Consider the following 20,970-nt stretch of genomic DNA (forward strand, 5'->3'; position numbering starts at 1 on the left):
GCAAGTTCCTTTAGATCAATGATACTGCAAGTGACTATGCTACAACATTTAATTCTAGCCCTGAGCTCTTCTCTTCTCCACAATTCAGCTTCTAGGCTGAAAGGACAACACCCGACTCCAGACAGCAGCACTAAACAAAAGACCAGTGACACTGCAAAGCAAAGGATTTTAGGCATACTTCATCTTCTGATGATCACAGAAGACACAAAGTCAACAGGAGGAAGATGAAAAGATGGGGCATGACAACCAGCTGTGCCCCTACAAGAGCATCCAAGAATCAGTGGCATGGTGCATTCAGAAATGGAAGATTAACCTGAAGTCAAGCCTTGTATTGCATGCCTATAATCCCAACAATCGGGCTGGTGGTAGAGGCAGGAAGATCCTTAATTCCAGACATGACAGGACTAGGTTGTAATCTTCACACCAGACTGGACTATATTGTAAGACCTTGTTCTCAATACTACTAATAATAAATAAAAGAATTTGGCAGAAGACATGCAGTAAGACCATAAAAATATTCCACATAAATTCCTTGCCTACAAAGAAGCAACTAAAACAAACTATTTTTGACAGGAACAAAACTAATCTCAAAGATCTAACAAAACAAAGCAAGTTAAATGGCCACTTATTCTTCAGTTGGATCTTATACCAGAAAAATAGTGATCTCAAACAAAAGCTGCAGGAAAGAACTGTTCAACATGTCCTATGAATAGAGAAGTATTCTAACCGTGTTGATTGCCCCACTCCGAACACAGTGTAAGAGGTGTTCTTGTTCAGGAAGGTACACACCGATACGGTTTCTGGTAAAGTCACAATGTTTGTAACTGACTTTCAAAACCATCCAAAAAATGTACAAAAATACAAAATGCATTCTCTTGCTCTGCTCTCTCCACCCTCTACCCTCTGTTTCTTCTTTCCCCCTCTCATTCTTCTCCCTCGCTGTCTTAGAATGTACATACATACATGAGTTTGATACATGTTTTTTTCTATTATTTGACAAATATTCTGAAAGATTGAAATTACTTTTAAAAAACTCTACCAATAACATCAAAGGTAATATTAAAGCAATATAGTTAGAAAATTTGATATTTAAATCCTGAGGTAGAATTTGAACTTCAGGAAAAGCACAACAAATACAGATGGAATTAAAATCCATGTAAAGCAACCTTGATGGCTATTTCTGTCTGTCAACTTGACTGCATCTGGAATTAGCCAAAACTCAAGCAGCTAGATATACTTGTGAGGGATTTTTATTGACTGGATAATTTATCTTAAATCTGGGTGATACTTCCTGGTGGCTGCCTATGTAAAGGAGAAGGGGCTCTTGTTCTTTGCCTGCTTGCCCTAATGCTCATTAGGAAGTCCATTCCTTCGCTAGCATTAGAACCTACTTCTTTGGGATTTGGGCATATTCTGAAGAGCAGTGGAGACACTCAGCATTATAGATTGAACATCAATTTTTTGGACTTTTTGTTGGGAGACAGCCATTGTGAGAATGCCAATTAATAGAGTAAGTGAAGGACATATTGGAAAGGCATTGTTAAGAGAGGATCCAACTAAAGAAAATAGGTTCCCATTAGGAGAAAGCAGAATAAACCAGAAACCAATTCAAGAATACAAAACCAGACTTTTTTTTTTTCTGAAACTGAGAAATTTATTCTACAGTCAGAAAAAAAAGCTTCCACTGTAAGAAGCAATTGGCATAGAATCATCCTGGCCCTGTCACTAAGGGGACAAGAGCATAAGATGAGATAGTCCATAGGCCTACAGGAAATATAATCAGAACGAATAAAGAAAAAAAAAAGAACAAAACAATTAAACAAAAAAGCCCTTTATGTATTCTTCCTGGAAAAAAAATGTGAAGAAAAAACATGAGGTTGTAAATTAAGAGAGCATCAGATTATGTCACAGCAGGGTCTAGAGCCAGGAATGTGCCTGTGGAAGGTTTAAAAGAGAAGGACTCAGTCTACTAGTGTAAACTGATCCGTGTTTCAAGTATAAAGTCCTTAGGGGGTTCTTTCTTTCCTTCTTTCTTCTTTCTTTCCTTTTTCTTTCTTTCTTCTTTCTTTCTTTCTTTCTTTTACTCTATTTCACAATACTTATTAAACATGAGTAATTTTGTGATACAAAGAAACAGAATATTAGAAGAAAGCCAAGATCCTATTAAAATTATATTTTTGTTTATCTAGAAGTACAATATTTTTATTTTATTTTATTTTATTAATTACACTTTATTCACTTTGTATCCCCCCATAAGCCCCTCCCTCCTCCCCTCCCGGTCCCATCCTCTCTCCCCCTTCTTCATGCATGCCCCTCCCCAAGTCCACTGATAAGGGAGTTCTTCCTCTCCTTCCTTCTGATCTTAGTCTATCAGATCACACCAGGAGTGGCTGCATTGTTCAGTGGGTTACATAGTAATGGGAAGAGGGACTGCCTCTGACATAATCTGATTGGCCTGCTCTTTGATCACCTCCCCCTGAGGGGGGAGCAGCCTTACCAGGCCACAATGCAGCCTTAGAGGTTTCTAAACTGGAACCACTTCAGGTAAAAGAGCCAGATAACCCTCCCTGCAGGGAAAAACAACTGGACTATTAAGCTCAACCAAACAAAATGTCAATGGAAAAATGGGGAGAATAGACAGTAAAAAGATGTCTGCTATTGTGCAAAGGAATACATACACTCAGTCATAACAGACATGCGATGGGGCCCAAGAAGTTGGCTCTCCAGGCAAAGCTATATATAGCCCACAAAGCCTGACCATCTGATTTTGTTCTGCTGAGCCCATGTAAAGGTGTTCTGAGAGAAGTGTTCTCTGACCTCCACACTGGCCATGTCACACTCGCCCTCCTCCTTGCCTCCTCATCATCCATATACCCAAACACACACACATATACAGAGAGCTACTAAAAAGACATTTTAGAGACATCATTTTAAGAATATCATATCAAACTTTTTCAAGATAAATGAAAACACAAAGAAGTTAATTCTCAGGAATTTTGAGAAAGAAAGAAACCAAAAGGAAATCTTAAAAAGATAAGTTATAACTCACTGAGATGTATTCATTACCATCTATTATTTAATTATTTAATATTATTTAATAAACTGAGCAAATAAATGTTCATCTTTTATTTTAGAGATGAACTAATGCCAAAAACTAAAGCACAAAGAAACACTTTCAACTGCCTAGTGGTTTTTTCTTTTCCAGTTTTCTTAATTTTTAAGAATATACACAAAATTTCGAATAGACTGTCAATATTCTACTGTTCTGGTTTAAAGTGGAACAATTTTATATAGTTAACTTGGCAGCAGTATTCTGATGATAATACTTTGCTGACATGTATACTTTCATCCTAATAAACTTTTGAATCTGTATGCCTGTCTAGCTACCATTTAAAAGTGTTTTGCAAAATAGCAGGAATCTGGTCCTGTGAAGTTACAATACACCTCCTTCCTTTTTAAATATGTCCATCCATCTTTGCGTAGGCGTTTACCTCAGGATTGAAACATTCCCATTTGAAAGGATGAGGGAAACTCAAAACTCAGGAGAACATTACAAGATTCAAGAAGATCAGCATCTCACAAGACTCAAGAAATCTCTCCAAATGTTTCATAAACAGTAAGGAATTGTAGGGAGTGGGGCTGGGAACGTAAGACCCGTCAGTGAAGCTGCCCGCAAGCTGAGCAGTGAACCATAGTGGCAGAACATGGGTAAATAGTCACTCATGCTGGGTCGGGCTTTACCATGTTTCAACCTCTGAGATTACCCACACTCCTGATACCCCAATTGTTTCAGCAAACAGGACATGGATGGTATCACTTCTATGGTCCGTTACTGTCTTCTCTCTCTCGGGTGACTACAAATACACTCTTCAGTTAGAGTGATTCAGCGTTGCTGTAAATATTTACTTTTATGTCTGTACTTATGGTATAAACATGCTTAAAAATGACACTCATTGTAGTTAATAGTGGTAGTTTTTAGGAGGTGTAAGACTTTGTGAAAAGGTTTTTTTTGTTTTGTTTTGTGAGGGTTTTTTTTTTGGTTTTTGTTGTTTATCTTTTTTGTCATATTGGCTGAAGTTTTCAAAATTGAATTAGTCATTCATAGAAAAGTAGCAAAGTTGACTAAACTTAGTAAGGAATAAGGCTACTAACAGCAAAGACACAGGATGGAAGGGCTGTGACAAGTGTGGAATACACAAACTCAGATACTTTTCTGTCTTCTTCATCTACACTTGGCTTCAAACTGTGGATGACTGTGAGAGGATTGCCTCCCTGACGTTTTGTTACTGCTAGACACTTGCAATGTTCAAGAAGAGAGCGGCCATTTATCACGCTCTTTGAAGCTATTCAGGTAGGAAATAGAATGAGCAAGTAGAATTTCTTTCCAAACTGTGGTCTGTTACCCAGCAGCCTGGCCGTTGCCTGGGCACTTGGTATCTATGCAGACACACTAACTCCATGTGCGTTTGAAGAAGGCCCCAGGGGGTCTATGGATATATTTAAAGCTGGGAAGGGCTGCTTTAAAAGTCCTAACAGCTCAATTTTCCTACAGATTCTCTGACAGAAGATTTTGAAAAGCTGAAGACACTAACTCTTTGCACTTTCAGAAAGATAAAAAAGATTTTGTCTTTTAAATAATTTTCCTTACCTTTTATTTGTGTGTCTGTACGTACACCCATATACACACCAGTGAATACATAAAAAGAGGTCAAGAAGAAACTTGGGGAATTCCATCATGTGTGTTTCTGTGATCAATTCCTTTTTTTCTTCTTTTCTTTTCTTTTTTTTATTTTATTTTTGGTTTTTTGAGACAAGGTTTCTCTGTGTAGCCCTTGATGTCTTTGAACTCACTCTGTAGACCACACTGGCCTTGAACTCATAAATCTACCTGCCTCTGCCTACCAAGAGCTGGGATTAAAAGCATTATCACAGACTTGCTTAGTTATCAATGCTAGTTGTCAGTCTTTGTTAAAGGGCTTTATACACTGAAATACTCTGCTTGCCCCAAACATGAAGATTCTCATGTCACAGCCAGGTCCCAGAGAATAAACACTACACACACACACACACACACACACACACACACACACACACAAACACAGACAAAACAAGTCCATGAAATGGTTTCTAATGATATTCTGCTATACTCATAGATTGGTGCCTAGTCCAATTGTTATCAGAAAGGCTTAATCAAGTAACTGATGGAAACAGATACAGAGACTCACAGCCAAACATTGGGCAAAGTTCAGGAAATCCTGCAGAAGAGGAGGAAGAAGAATTGGAGGAGCTATAGGGGTTATAGATACCACAAGAAAATCCACAGAACTAGCTAGCCTGGGCTCATAGGGGCTCACAGAGAGTGAACCAACCATCAGGGAGCCTGCATGGGTCTGATCTAGGCATTTTGCTTATGTGACAGTTGTGTAGCTTGGTATTTATGTGGGACTCCTAACAGTTGAAGTGGGGCTGTCTCTGACATTTTTGCCTGCTTTGGGGACCCTTTTCCTCATTCTGTGTGGCCATGTCCTTCCTGAGTACTAGGGGAAGTGACTAGTCTTATTGTGATGTGATAGGATATTGGTGGGAGACCTGCCCTTTTCTGAAGAGAAACAGAGGGGGGGTGGATTTGGGAGTACTGGGAAGGAAAAATGAAGGAAAAATGCAGTCAGGACATAATATATGACAAAATTAAATTAAAAATTTTAAAAACTGAAGCAGAGTACAGAGTTAGTATGTTATATGTAAAATCCAGCATTTACCTGACAGGTTTCTCAGCACATTTAATTCTTTCTCCAAAGTGTCTAAGGCTTGTTGATCAGCAGTCGGATCTCCGAAAACCTCATTCTGGTCAGTGACGTCAATGTACTCAATTTCTGAAATTTCAGAGGCAGCTTTGGATAGGGATTCAACAGCTGCAGTTTTTGGTCGAGGATAAGAGGACAAATGGTGGCTGGAACCATTTCGAGTGGATCTGGAAACAGGGAGATGCACTGTTGCAGGTCTCTGTGCGGTTTGGCCTACAATAAAGAAAGAAAGAAATCAACTGCTTTAAGGTCCCAAGTGTATGAGACTCAGCATCTGCTTTCATACACTGCTAGGTAGAGTCTTTCAGAGGTCCTCTAGGGTAGGCTCCTGTCCTGTTTCTTGTTTTCTGCAATGTTCTTCCCATTTATCTTCCTAAGTGAGGATTGATCATCTTACCCCAGTCCTCCTTCTTGTTTAGCTTCTTTAGGTGTGCAGATTTTAGTATGTTTATCCTATCTTATAGGTCTAGCATCCACTTAGAAGTGAGTATATACTCTGTGTGTCTTTCTGCTTCTGGGATACCTCACTCGGGATGATCTTTTCTAGATCCTACTATTTGCCTGCAATTTTTATGATTTCCTTGTTTTTAATTGCTGAGTAGTATTCCATTGTGTAAATGTACCACAATTTCTGTATCCATTCCTCTGTCGAGGAACATCTGGGTTGTTTCCAGGTTCTGGCTATTACAAATAAAGCTTCTACAAACATGGCTGAGCAAATGTCCTTGTTGTGTGCTTGAGCATAATTTCGATATATGCCTAGGAGTGTGCAGAGTGCAGGTAATCATATGAATGAAGGGAGAGTTAGTAAGACCTGGAGAGGACAGGAGCTCCACAAGGACCAAATATATCTGGGCACAGGGGACTTTTCTGAGACTCTCCAGCCAAGGACCATGCATGGATATAATCTAGAACATCTGCTCAGATGCAGCCTGTGGCAGCACAGTATCCAAGTGGGTACCCTAGTAAGGGGAACAGGGACTGTCTCTGAAATGAACTCAGTGGCTGGTTCTTTGACTCCCCCCAACCCCATAAGGGAAGAGCAGCCTTGCTAGGCCACAGAGGAGGGCATTACAGCCAGTCCTGATGAGACCTGATAAGCTAGGGACAGATGGAAGTGGAGGAGGACCTCCCCTATCAGGGGACTTAGAGAGGGACAGGTAGGAGATGAGGGAGGAAGGGAGGGAGGGAATGAGGGAGGTGGCTGCAGCTAGGCTACAAAGTAAATAAAGTGTAATTAATATAAAAAATAAAAATTTAATTTAAAAAAACGGTCCCAAGTGTAAACAGGGTGGAAGTGCAGGACTTTAATCTTACAACTACAGTGCTCTGGAGGCAATGGCAGGTGGATCTCTATGAATTCTAGGCCAGCCTGGTCTACAGAGTGCCTTCAGGACAGCCAGGGCTACACAGAAAAACCCTGTCTTAAAAAATGAGAAAGAGAGAGAGAGAAATCCCAACGTGTGTTTATATGTCTGGTTGTTTGTTTAGTTTAGTGCATACATGCGTGTGCATGGGAGAACATGCATGGACAAATACATGTTGATGCACGCTGGTGTTCTCATCATCAGGGACACTATCCAACTTCTTTGAGAGAAATTCTCTCATTGGCCTGGGTTTGCAAGTTAGACTCCAGTGTTTGGCCAGTGAGCCCCAGAGTTCTGTCTAGAGCCATCATCCTAGCCCTGGGATCACAAGCATGTACCACCAGGCCTGACATGAGATCTAGAGATCAAACTCAGCTCTTGGTGCTTAAAAGACAAACATCTTACTGATGGAGCCATTTGCTGTGCCCACCCTCCAGTGCATCAATAATACCAATTGCTTCCTGCCTGAACACAAAACCGTAATAATTCAACCAACAGTATTGGTGGGAAAGGCAAAACTTTCGACAGTCACTTATTTGAGCCATCCACAATGAATTAATCTCAGATTACATTCATCGTGACATGAATAACTCTTCTCCATCATTTTTCCACACTCAGGAAAAGATAACTTAATTTTAATGACAGCTAAGGCAAAATATACATATGATAAGCTAGTTTCAGACCAGTATAACACATGGCTTTCAAAGCTGGATACCTAATATGTCCCTTAAATTCTAGGAAAATACCACACTGTGCCTTGTAAAGAGGATAGAATAAGATAAACATGGCATACTCTTAAAGAACTAATTTGACTTATCAGAATTATAAAGACAAAGAGCCTAGTGCTGAGGGCTAGGCCAGTTCAGGACTTTCTCTGAGGTCTTCATGCATGGAGAAAGGACTTAGTTCTTTGTCTAAAATCTGGTACTTGCTTGGCAATGCCAGTAATGGCCTTGGGCCAGGGCTGTGGGGGAACTGCAGTTTTGGATCCTGAAAACTGAACTTTTCCCCTCGTATGATAGAATTTTGCTAATTTTGTTTGGTTTTCCTTTCCAGAAGCACTGTACATAGATGCTATACATCTCTCTCTTTTTTTAATAAAGCTTTTTAAATTGAAAATAGATTCTTCTCTCATGCAATACATCTTAACTATAATTTACCCTCCCTCCACTCTTCTTACCCTCCCCCACCACTTCCCCACTCCCTTAGATCCATTGCCCCTCCATTTTCTTTTCAGAAAAAACAAAAACAAGAACAAAAACAGGTTTCCTCTCTCTCCTTCTCCCTTTCCCTTTCTCTTTCCTTTGCCCCTCCTCTCAGGCAGAATTGTTTCTTGACTCATTTCAGAAGCTGGCTCAGTTGGTTTATTTAACATGTAATGTTTTACCACAAGAAGAAAGAGAATGCTTTAAATTCTATTACAGCATAAGTAATTCAGAATCTTCTCTTTCTCACAAAAGATTCTTTAACAAAAGCCATCGGAAATTTTAAGAAGTGAACTCAAAGATTCACAGGACAGGTATATTGCTTTAATTTACCATCAGATTTATAGAACTATTTTTAAATCAAACATAAATAATTCAAAATGTAAGTTTTTAACCTCACAAAAGAAATAAGCTTTGTGTAAATTTTTGAGATAAGCAACTCTCATTATTATAGAAATCATGATTGACTGAACAGATCCAAGTAACATTATGTCACTATACAGACTAAAAGAGAAATTTAAGTTTTAAATGACTATGAAAGTCACCCTCTATAAATTAAAAAATAAGTTTGCCTTCCTCCCGGTTTTCCTCCTTTTCATTTTGCATTGAGTACAGTGGAACCCCTCAGAAGCCTGGGATGCAGCCTGTAAATGGTTAGTTGAGACTCACTAATGTAATACAGAGGGTACTGACTTTAATGAACACTGCTAAAATCAATTTTGAAAATTACTTTGAAAAATGTAATTATAAATACAGGCTTTGACCCTTTTATGACTCTGTGCAGAAAAAAATTCTGAAGAAAGGTAAATCAACAGTCATGTGCCTATGTATTGATTCTTCTTTAAATGCCCTCAAGAATTACTTTGATGACCAGAATTGAAAAGTGGTTTTCCCTTTATAGAATTTGGAAACATTCAATATGTCATTCATAGTCAGGAAGGAGTAAACTATTCCTCCTGCATCATGTCCCATCCCAGGAGAAAAACAGCTACAAGCAGAAATTCTTTACAAAACACGAATGTCCTGGATCTCCAGAAAACGTTCTTTGTCCTGTATCACAATGCCTCATCAAATGCAAAATGTAACAGCATTTTTATTTTTCTTTGAGATATAGCAAACAAAAGAAAGGTGTTTTTAGTAAGGCCTCGGTTTCTCACAACAATAGCAACAATAAAACGTGAAGTGAGAAAACTATAAAATAACATAAATGCCCTTCAGAAAACTCAGGAGAGAACTCCACTAGCTGGCGCTTCCAGCAGCATCTGCTTAACCACTGAATTTGAAGCTAATTAATCCCAATTGAAATAAAATGTACTCACGGGATAGATCAGATATGCTAGCACAAAGCAAAAGGACAGACCATCTTCCCTGCTAAAAATATGCTCCACTATATTTTGGAGTCAACAAAACATAGAGATTTTATTTATTATTCCTTCATATGCACTTAACATTCACTTTAGAGTTTAATTTACAAACTCATTAATAGTTTTGCTAAGATTAAGACTCAACACAACATGAAAAAATGACACTGATGAAAAATGCCAGTTGAAACTGTCATCCCATACTAAAACTAAGTATGTGAGCACACACACACATACTCACACAGCTATCAAAGCAACTGGAAATATAGTATCATTGACAATATAGTATCAAAAAATAAGTAATTTGATTGATTCCAGTCAGATCCTAGATATAACAAATTTTCTTTAGTGATAGCTTAAAAATATAGACTCTATGATGAGTATTGAAACTGTACTAAATAGTGAAAAGATGATATATGATGACATCAAGAAGCACAACTATTAATGAGGTTATGACACATAAATCAATCACTAAATAATGCTTAATGTAATTGTGATTGCTATCTATATATAACATGTAGTTTGATGAAACAATTACAGCATGTACTTTGAGTTAACATTTTTTTTTTGTACAGGTATAGAAAGTTTAGAGGTCAATATAGAATTCTTTCCTCAGTTATTCACTTTTTTTTTTTTAGTTTTCAGTTTTTCTCATTTTAAAATATTTATTTGTTTACAATTTATTACAATTTATTCACTTTGTATCTCCACTGTAGCCATGCCCTCATCTACTCCTAGTCCCACCCACTCTCCCTCTTCTACCCCTATGCTCTTTCCCTAGTCCCCTGATAATGGAGGTCCTCCTTCCCTTCTATCTGCCCCTAGCCTATCAGCTCTCCTTAGGGCTGGCTGTATCTTCTTCCTCTGTGACCTGGCAAGATTGTTCTCTCCCCCAGGGGGAGGCTATCAAAAAGCCTGCCACTGAGTTCATGTCAGAGACAGCCTCTAATCCCCTTACTAGGGACCCACTTGGAAACTGAGCAGCCTATGGGCTTCCTCTGAGCAGGTGTCTAGGTCCTCTTCATGCAGGGGCCTTGGTTGCATTATCTGTCTCTGCAGGAACCCCTGAGCCCAGGTTTTCTTGGTTCTGTTGGTCTCCTTGTGGAGTTCCTGCCCCCTATAGGACTTTCTATCTCCCTCTTCTTCTGAAGGCTTTCCTGAATTCTGCCCAAAGTTTGGCTATGACTCTCAGTATCTCATTCAATACCCTTATGGATAGAGTCTTCCAGAGGTCCCCTGAAGAAGGTTCCTGTCCTATTCCTTATCTTCTCCTACTTCTGATATCTATACTGTTTGTCTTTCTGAGTGAGGTTTCAGCCTCTTTCTTAGGGTCCTCCTTGTTTATCTTTTTTAAGACTACAGATTTTAGTACTTTTTTTCCTATATTGTATGGCTAATATCCACTTATAAGTGAATATATACCATATGTGTCAGCTGATAGGCACCGTCAGTAAAGTGGCTGGATAAAAAATTAAATAAAAAAGACTAAAACCCTCCTGTATACCAAAGACAAATGGGCTGAGAAAGAAATTAGGGAAACCACACCCTTCACAATAGACTCTAATAACATAAAGTACCTTGGTATGACTAAACTAGCAAGTGAAAGACCTTTTCGAAAAAAAATGAAAACTTCACATCTCTGAAGAAAGAAATTGAATAAGACATCAGAAGATGGAAAGATCTCCCATGCTCATGTATCAGTAGGATTAACATAGTGAAAATGGCCATCCTACCAAAAGCAATCTACAGATTCAATGCAATTCCAATCAAAATATCAACACAATTTCTTACAGATTTTTAAAGAACAATTCTCAATTTCATATGGAAAAACAAAAAAACCCAGAATAGCTAAAACAATCCTGTACAATAACAGATGTTTTGGAGGTATCTCCATCTAAGATCAAAGCTATACTATAGAGCAATAGTAATAAAAACGTTATGGTACTGGCATAGAAACAGACTGGTAGATCAATAGAATAGACTCAAAGACCCAGAAATAAAACCACATGCCTATGGAAACTTAATTTTTGACAAAGAAGCCTAAACCATATAATGTAATGGAAAAAAATGGTGCTGTTCTAACTAGATGTCTACATGTAGAAAAATGCAAATAGATCCATATTTATCATCCTACACAAAAGTAAAGTCCAGTAGATCAAAGATCTTTACATAAAACTGGTCACACTAAATCTGTTAGAAGAAAAAGTTGGAAAGAGCCTTGACCTCATGGCACAGGAGACAACTTCCTGAAGAGAACACGAACAGCACAAGCTCTAAGATCAACAATCAACATATGGGACCTCATGAAACTGAAAACTTCAGTAAAGCAAAGGACACTGTTATCAGAACAAAACAACAGCTACAGACTGGGAAAAGATCTTCACCAACCCTATGTCTGACAGAGGGCTAATAGCCAGAATATATAAAGAACTGAAAAAGTTAAAAAGCAACAAACCAAGTAACCCAATTAAAAAAATGGGGTACAGAGATAAAAAGCAAATTCTCAACCAAGGAATATCGAATGGTAGACAAATACCTAAAGAAATGTTCAGTATCCTTAGTCATCAGGGAAATGCAAAACAAAATGACCCTGAGATTCCACCCCTCACCATCAGAATGGCTAAGATAAAAAACTCAAGGAATGGTGCATACTGGAGAGGATATGGAGAAAGGGGAACCTTCCTCCATTGCTGGTGGGAATGTAACCTTGTACAACCACTTTGAAAATCAATATGGTGCTTTCTCAGAAAATTAGGAATAATGTTACCCCAAGATCCAGGTATACCACTCCTGGGTATATACCCAAAAGATGCAATACCATTCAATAGAGATATTTACTCAACTATGTCATAGCAGCTTTATTTGTAATAACTAGAATCTGGGAACAATTTATATGTCCCTCAACCAAGGAATGGATACAGAATGTATGGTACATTTACACAATGGAATATTAATCAGCAATTAAAAACAAAGAAATCATGAAATTTGCAGGCAAATGGTGGAAACTAGAAAAGATTATACTGAGTGAGGTATCCCAGCAGAATCATTCATAATCTTGACACAGCATTTTTCACTGAACCTGGAACATTCTGATTCAGCTTAGACTGGCTGGCCAAGCAGGTCCCCAAGATCTCTTGGCTTCTACTTCTACAGTATCTAGATTATGGACATGCATCATTGTCCTGGGCTTTTATTTGAGGTCTGGGATTAAATTCATGTCCCTTTGCAAAAGCAGGAAAAGCAGTTTATTGACGGAGCCATTTTCCAGCCTCCTTGGATAGCATCTTAGTAACAATATTTTTATCACAGGACCCAAAACTTTTAATCATAAACTAAGTTAGCAAAATATTACTTATTGGAATACTTGTTACTCTGCATACTTTCAAGAATTACCATTAAAAACGGAAATATAATTTCTAAGACTTCTAGGAACACAAGAGCTTTCACTGAACATCATCGTTTAGTGGGAAAAATCCTCAGCTGAGTTACTAAGAAACTTATTATCTTTCCTCACTGAATCAGAAATCAGTTTGTGATCTGAAACATGATAACCCACATCTCACCTTTAATATACAGAATTATAGACTGTAATATCTTAAATTCCATCCAAGTCTGAGAACTTGTGAATTAATACTTAATTCAATTCAATGATAAAAATCATTTATTAACCCCTAAATCTGCCAAATGCTCTGCCACAATCTGAATATTCTAAAATGAATCAGACATTAACCCTGTTGTCAATTTCCATACAAAAATACTAGAAACAGTGTCCATCACTGAGGATTCAACAAAGAGTATGAAGGCTGCTTTTTGCTTTCTAGCAAAGGTAGGATACATGAGAAAAAATAAGAGTATAATCTGCCTAAGAACAGAGCAGAGCCTGGAAGAGAACAGGGTGGGAAGAGATTCCTTGAGAAGAGAGGAGATAGCACTTCAGATACAGTCACCCATCAAAAGGAAGATTTTTTTGATACCTTCCATTGGTAGCTATGATATGCTTTTAGACAACTAAATGTCAAGTTCTTTGCTCACACTAAAATATAATCCCCATAAGTTATAATACATATCAATAATTTTCTGTTTGAAACTATAAACAATCCACTCACTGATTTTAAATAGTAGAGCTAGTTAGAAAGCTAGGAGGGTTTTGCAATGAGTAAGAGTGAAATTGGAGCGCAAGCCAAAGATGGAAAGTCACAGGGCTCCCTGGGAGGAGCTCCCCAGTCCCTCTGGGGCTGCGCTGGAAAAGGGGAAGCAGCGTTTGCGAATGAATAGGTGATAGCTAGTGCAGGTCGGCTTGACTTCTTAGTGTTTGGCTGAAGATGTTACATCTGCCCAGTTACCTTTGCAAACAGGGGGTGCTGAGGAAGGTTGAATGACAAAGAGACTCCCCTTTCAACATGTATGTATTCTGCGCTTTTACATTTTAGGACTATTCAGGTATTAACATTCCTACATTTACTGGCATCAGTTCAGAGTATAAGTTTTCCTACCTTGTTGCATTGCCAAGAGCAATTAATTATATTTCAGTCTACTACCTCAGTCCAGAACCCATTTCCCAACTCTCCTAACTGGTCATTGTTATTACATTTTAAAGACTCAAATAAAATGTCATATTAGAAATGTAATATTAGGGAAACATACTAAAATCTGTACACCTAAAGGAGCTAAGCAAAAAGGAGGACCCTGGGTTAGACGATCAATTCTTATTCAGAAGGCAAATGGGATGGATATCTGAAGAGGGAGAAAACAGGGAGCAGGAAAGGAACCTACCACAGAGAGCCTCTGAAAGACTCTACCCTGCAGGGTATTAAAGCAGATGCTGAGACTCATAGCCAAACTTTGGGCAGAGTGCAGGGAAATATTTTTTAAATTAATTTAGTTTTTATCGATTATACTTCATTAACTTTGCATCCCAGCTGTAGCCCGCTCCCTCATTCCCTCCCAATCCCACCTTCCCTCCCTCATCTCCTCCCATGCCCTTCTTCAAGTCCACTGATAAGAGAGGTACTACTCCCCTTCCCTTTGACTCTAGCCTATCAGGTCTCATCAGGACTGGCTGCATTGTCTTCCTCTGTGGCCTGGAGGTGATCAAAGAACCAGCCACTGATTTCCTGTCAGAGACAGTCCCTGTTCCCAATACTAAGGATTCTTATGAAAGAAGAAGGAGATGAAAGTTCCTGTCCTGGAAGGGATAAGAACTCCACAAGGAGACGAACAGAACCAAACAAATCTGGGCCCAGGGGTCTTTTCTGAGATTAATACTCCAACCAAGGACCATGCATAGAGATAACATAGAACCTCTGCACAGATGTAGCCCATGGCAGCTCAGTGTCCAAGTGGGTTCCCTAGTAAGGGAAACAGGGAATGTCTCTAACATGAACTCAGTGGTTCACCTTCCTCTGAAGGGGGAGCAGCCTTGCCAGGCCACAGAGGAAGACAAGTCCTGTTGAGACCTGATAGGCTAGGGTCAGAGGGAAGGGGAGAAGGACTGCCCCTTATCAGTGGACTGGGAGGAGGGGCATGGGAAGAGACAAGAGAGGAAAGATGGGATTGGGAGAGAATGAGGGAGGGGGCTACAGCTGGGATACAAAGTGAATAAATTGTAATTAATAACAAAATAAATTAATTTAAAAAATATCATGTACTCTGTAAAATTTGACTTATCTATTTTATCATCTCTGCTTCCAAAAAATAAACAAAGCGCGCGCGCACGCGTGTACACACACACACACACACACACACTCTTCTATTATAGCTAATATATGGTAATTTCTTTTGTGGTTCTTATATCCAGCAGTTTTCTCAAAATAAGACTTTGGAAGAATTTACAGTAACACCAGAGAGAATTATTGACACATTATAAGGTATCTTACTTAATCCTGTATGAATCAATGTCTCTAATGAGAAGAGCAACAAATTTTCATTAATGTTTTCTATTTGATGTTGACATTGACATCTGAGAACCTCGGTATGGGCTCTAAGCTACTGGGTCACATTTCTTTTTATCTCTAGTGGCTAGTGGTGGCTAGCTGAGGACAAATGCTCTAACAAAGGATTTTTACAGTGTATTACTCACTCTGCATCTGCCCCAAACTGGTACTTAAGAACATTTGGCTCTTTACTTAGAAACATCTGTCTTTGTAACTGATTTCTCACAGCATGTCTTTAAATTTATTTTCAACAATACACAGTGACTTAAAACACAGTTCTTTCACCCTGCCCAGGAGGCAGGAAGCAGAATACTCTCGTGGTTGCTTTTGAATTTGACGGAACAATAGGTAACTAATTAATGAGTTCCCCCCTCCCAAATTATGATAAAAGGGTGGTTTGATACTTGCAATTTCATTTCTGGCAGCGAAATCAATGTAAATTCATATAGGAAAGATCTAAGCCAACTGAGGAGAATTAATCAGAGTTTAAGGCAAAAGAGACATATAAATCGTATGTATATGAGCAAATCATCTGTAATTAAATTTCTGGCTTAAAGAGAGGCTATAAACCAAAGCAAATAGCCCATTTTGTCAAGTATTCCACCAAAGTTGCACTCTCATTGAGACCAGGGGGAATGTTCATGCATCCCTTCATCCTCAGACACTTACACGGTATTAACATGTTACACACATCTGTGTTGAGCTGATTTAAATTTTTAGCTATGTATTGCAGCTTCATATTAAATACAGAAAAGAGCAGATATACTATAACATGTATGATGCAACAAGGGAAATATTCTAATCATTCTAGTAATAAATGCATCAGGAAAATAACTGTGATAAACAGTCAACAATGTGTGCCCATGTACACATAACACAGAAAATAATGTAATAATAACCTTTAAAAATAAAAGAACCCAGCATAAAAACCTAGAGTATTAGATTTAAGAATAAATGATATTGATCCTGGTTCTAAGATGCAATCTCGGTATAGTTCAATGATTTCACAAATGGGTACAAATGATTATTATAACATCTGTAGGTCTCTATTGGGTCCCTGCCCTCAGACCTAAGAAATCCCATGGAAGAGGGGGCAGAAAACTTGAAGCGTCAGAGAGGATGGAGAATACCAGAAGAACATGGTCCACTGAATCAACAAAGCAAGGCAGACATGGGCTCACAGAGACGGAGGCAGCAAACATGGGGTGTGTAAGGGTTTGCACTGGGTCCTCTTCACACATTCGCTTGGTGTTTTTGTGGGAATCCTAAGTGTGGGAGTGGGTTTGTCTTTGTCTCTTTTGCCTGTTGGATTACCTTGTTGAGCCTTATTTTGAGGGAATTTGCCTTGTCTTGCTGTATATTGTTTTGTCAGTGTTGGTTGTTGGCTTTTGGAGGCCTCTTTCCTAAAGGGAGACAGAGGAGCTGTGGCTCCTGAAGAGACTGGTGACGGGGGCAGCTGGGAGAAGTAGAGGAAGGAAAGACTGGAGTCTGGATATATTGTATGAGAGAAGATTCTAGTTTCAATTTTAAAAGAATGAAGTAAAAGCATATGGAATATAGCGTAAAACATAACAAACATGGAAAGAATTGTATGGATATTCTTTGAGGATTGCTTGAAATACACCATATTGTGACCTAAATTTTTAAGATAAATCGCCAATAAGTAGCTATGAAAAATAACTAGGAATATAACAGCTTGGAAAGATATGAGTTCATGTGATGGCTTGGTTATCTGCCTTTAGATTCCAGAGTGGAGTATAACTGCACAAAACTTTCAGATGAGTACTAAGATAGGAGGAATCAAACAACTAGACAAAGTGAGCCAGCAATGTGACATTTCTGCATTCCCGTTGACTGTACCTGTCTTTTGCCGTTGCATATTTGGAAGAAGATTTTTATCACTCTGCAGATCGCACAAGGCACCTTGAATACCAGCATGCCTATTTAAGCTGCTGTCTGGGATCCATACTTTGTTTTCTGAAATGGAAAAAAAATGATAAAGTAATATAAAGTATAAGGTAAGATAAGTTCCACACCTTCAATGTTCATGGGACATGGACAGAATATTAAATCCAGAAGACAGGGGGAAGGGCTCTGAAAAGCTCTTCTGCATATGATACCGCCATTACAGTCCTGAACTCACGAGAGCCACTGCTGCCTGCACTATGATTCCATAAGACTTCCCAGGCCAACAGTGAGTCATAGATGCAGGAGATGCTCAGGCATTTCTACCCCTTCCGGAAATCTCCTGATATGCTGCAATCATGTGATTCATCTTCCAGTTGTATGATCCTACAGGGCTTCAATGGAGAAGCCAAACTCACAGTCACAGAACTAGTGCGGTTAAATTCAACAGGTCACAAAACAAACAACATCAGCAACAAAAATACATGAACTTGGAAAAAAAAAAAAAACAAACTTGTGAGGAAGAAAGGTGTCCTTGTTAGTTTTATGTCAACTTGATGCAATCTAGAGTCATTTAGGAATAGGTAGTCTTGAGAAACATTGGACTGTTGTAGTGCTCTCTGCGGAGTATTTTCTTGATTAATGATTGATGTGTGCAGGCCAATCTCACTCTGCCAAACCTGGACTGATATTCCTGAGTTATGTAAGAAAGCAGGGCAAGCAAGCTGTGAGCAACAAGCCAATAAGCAACATTCCTCCGTGGCTTCATGACGTCTGCTTTAGTTCCTGCTTCCAGGTTCCTGCCTTGACTTCTTTCAGCGACAGAGTATAATATAAAAGTGTAAGATGAAATAAACATATTCCTTGAGTTGCTTTTGGCCATGATGCTTTATTGCCCCAACTACCACAAGGAAAATCAATAGCGATAGAATAAAAAAGAAATAGAATAGCTTGTAAGAGTAATCAAAATACATATATGATACTGGGAGGGGCTTATGGGGGGATACAAAGTGAATGAAGTGTAATTAATAAAAATTAAAAATAAAAATAAATAAAATTTAATTAAAAATAATATCTCAACATATTAGAAAAAAATCACTTAAATCCATTGCTTATTTTTTCTGCTATACTGCCAAACAATATTAATCTGAATTAAGAAACATTTTTTAGCAAAGAGATATATTACATTCTCAGTTGTAAAATAAAGCGCATTAAGCTCCTGTGCCTTAATAATAAAGAAAAATACTATAAATGTCAATAACATACTCAATGTTCATAGAAATAAAAAGAACTTTTAAAGCATATGACAATATAAATTAAGATACAATAATTTATGAACAAAGACACTTCTGTGTTTGCGGTGGGGGGTAGATAACAAAGCTTTGCATTTACTGCTTAATAACATGACAACCCCCTAAAATGCAGTTAAATATATGAAGAGTAAATAATGTAAATGATACCAAGAACTAGCATTACAAACAAAACACCAAAACTCAAGTAATGGAAAATCTACCACAATTTCTGGATCCATGTATCAGTTGAGGGACTTCTTGGAATACTCAGCAATTAAAAACCAGGAAATCATGAAATTTTCAGGCAAATGGATGGAACTAGAAAAGATCATCCTGAGTGAGGTTACCCACAAGCAGAAAGACACACATGGTTTATACTCACTTATATAGGTGTGATGTTAGATATATAATATAGGATAAGCATAATAAAACCTTAAGAAACTAATCAGGACCCTTGGGAAGATACTCAACCCTCATTCAGAAGGGAAAATGGTATAGATTTCAGACACGGGAGAAAACAGGAAAAAGGACAGGAGCCTACCACAGAGGGCCTCTGAAAGACTCTACTGATCAAGGTATGGAAGCAGAGGCAGAGACTCATAGCCAAACTTTGGGCAGAATGTATGAAATTTTACGAAAGGAAGGGAGATTAGAAAGACCTGGAGAGGACAGGAGCTACACAAGGAGACCAACAGAACCAAAAAAATCTGGGCCCAGGGGTCTTTTCTGAGACTGATACTCCAACCAAAGACCATGCATGGAGATAACCTAGAACCTCTGTATAGATGTAACCCATGGCAGCTCAGCATCCAAGTGGGTTCCCTAGTAAGGGAGGCAGGGGCTGTCTCTGACATGAACTCAGTGGCTGGCTGTTTGATCACCTCCTCCTGGGGTTGCAGCCTTGTCAGGCCATAGAGAAAGACAATACAGCCAGTCCTGATGAGACCTGATAGGATAGGGTCAGATAGAAGTGGAAGAGGACCTTCCATATCACTGGACTAGGGGACGGACATAGGGGGAGAAGATGGAGGGAGAGTAGGACTGGAAGGAGACAGGGGAGGAGGCTATAGCTGGGAAACAAAGTGAATAAATAAATAAATAATTTAATTAAAAATTTTTTAAAAGGAAAAAAAGAAATAAAAATATGATATAATGTAAAACTACTGAAACGGGGAAAAAAAATCTCCCTACAAAGTCCTTGACCTGATGTGTTTTATAAATAAACAAAACTAGACCTAAGGTGATGGGATAGTCAGGGATAGTCAGCAGAGTGCTTGTCACTAAAGGCTTAGGGACCTGGGTTTAGATCCCTAGCTCTTTTATGAAGAGCCAGGTGTGTCAGAGGCCACTAAAACCATCAGTCCACGGTGGAGACAGGGTGATCCCTGGAGTTCAGAAACCAGATAGACTAGTGATTCAGAGAGCTCCGCAGTCTTGGTATAAAAGAAAGAAGATGGACAACAAATAGAGAAAGCACCAAATGACGACCTTGGTTTCCATGTGCTCACAGAGACCTGCTTTTGCCCACACTCAGGGCAGCTGTGTACATGCTCATACAAATAACAAAGGAAAAATAAAAAGAATAATCAATACCAATACTCTCTACAAAGACGTGGGGAAGCTCACAAAAATTAGGAAGTGAAAAAAAATGAATAAAAAAAGTTCACATAGCTGGGAAAACTGAAATTCACAAGGTTCCTGAGGGCTCCTTCCCAAGATTACAGAAACAGTTCACTTCTGGAGGACACTGACAAGTCTGGAATCTAAGAGGGCGTTCCCAGATGGCTGATCTGCCTTAAACTTCCAGTTCAGCAATTGTATACAGTCACTCGTGTTAGAGTGGGAGATTCATTGATGATACGCTCAGATAGTGGCATATTATCAGCCTTAAAAAGAAAGGATTGGTTTCCTTTATAAACACAATTTTTTAACAGTGACTTTCAAACTCTGTCCCCTGGAGTTTTGGAAGTTTGGGGCATGCATAAAAGAAAAAAAACTGAACCTATAGTGACTCATATTCTAGTCTTACTTTTTTTACACTTCATTTTAAAAACATTCTTTCTTGTGCATGATAAAACTTGGGACACTAAGCTAAATTAAATA

General features: G+C 38.6%; 1 protein-coding gene across 1 annotated transcript in view; it reads right to left on the minus strand.

Moving 5' to 3' along the window:
• Positions 1–20,970, minus strand: part of Zbbx (zinc finger B-box domain containing) — a 110,438-nt gene that overhangs the window by 5,421 nt on the left and 84,047 nt on the right. The window contains exons 17-18 of the mRNA XM_060378442.1: positions 17,531–17,647; positions 5,760–6,017 (exon numbers count right to left, since the gene is read on the minus strand). Coding sequence (XP_060234425.1) covers positions 5,760–6,017; positions 17,531–17,647 — 375 coding nt within the window. The remainder of the gene's footprint in view (positions 1–5,759; positions 6,018–17,530; positions 17,648–20,970) is intronic.

The sequence above is a fragment of the Meriones unguiculatus genome, chromosome 2 (assembly GCF_030254825.1).
Source record: "Meriones unguiculatus strain TT.TT164.6M chromosome 2, Bangor_MerUng_6.1, whole genome shotgun sequence".
NCBI classification, from domain to species: Eukaryota; Metazoa; Chordata; class Mammalia; order Rodentia; family Muridae; genus Meriones; species Meriones unguiculatus.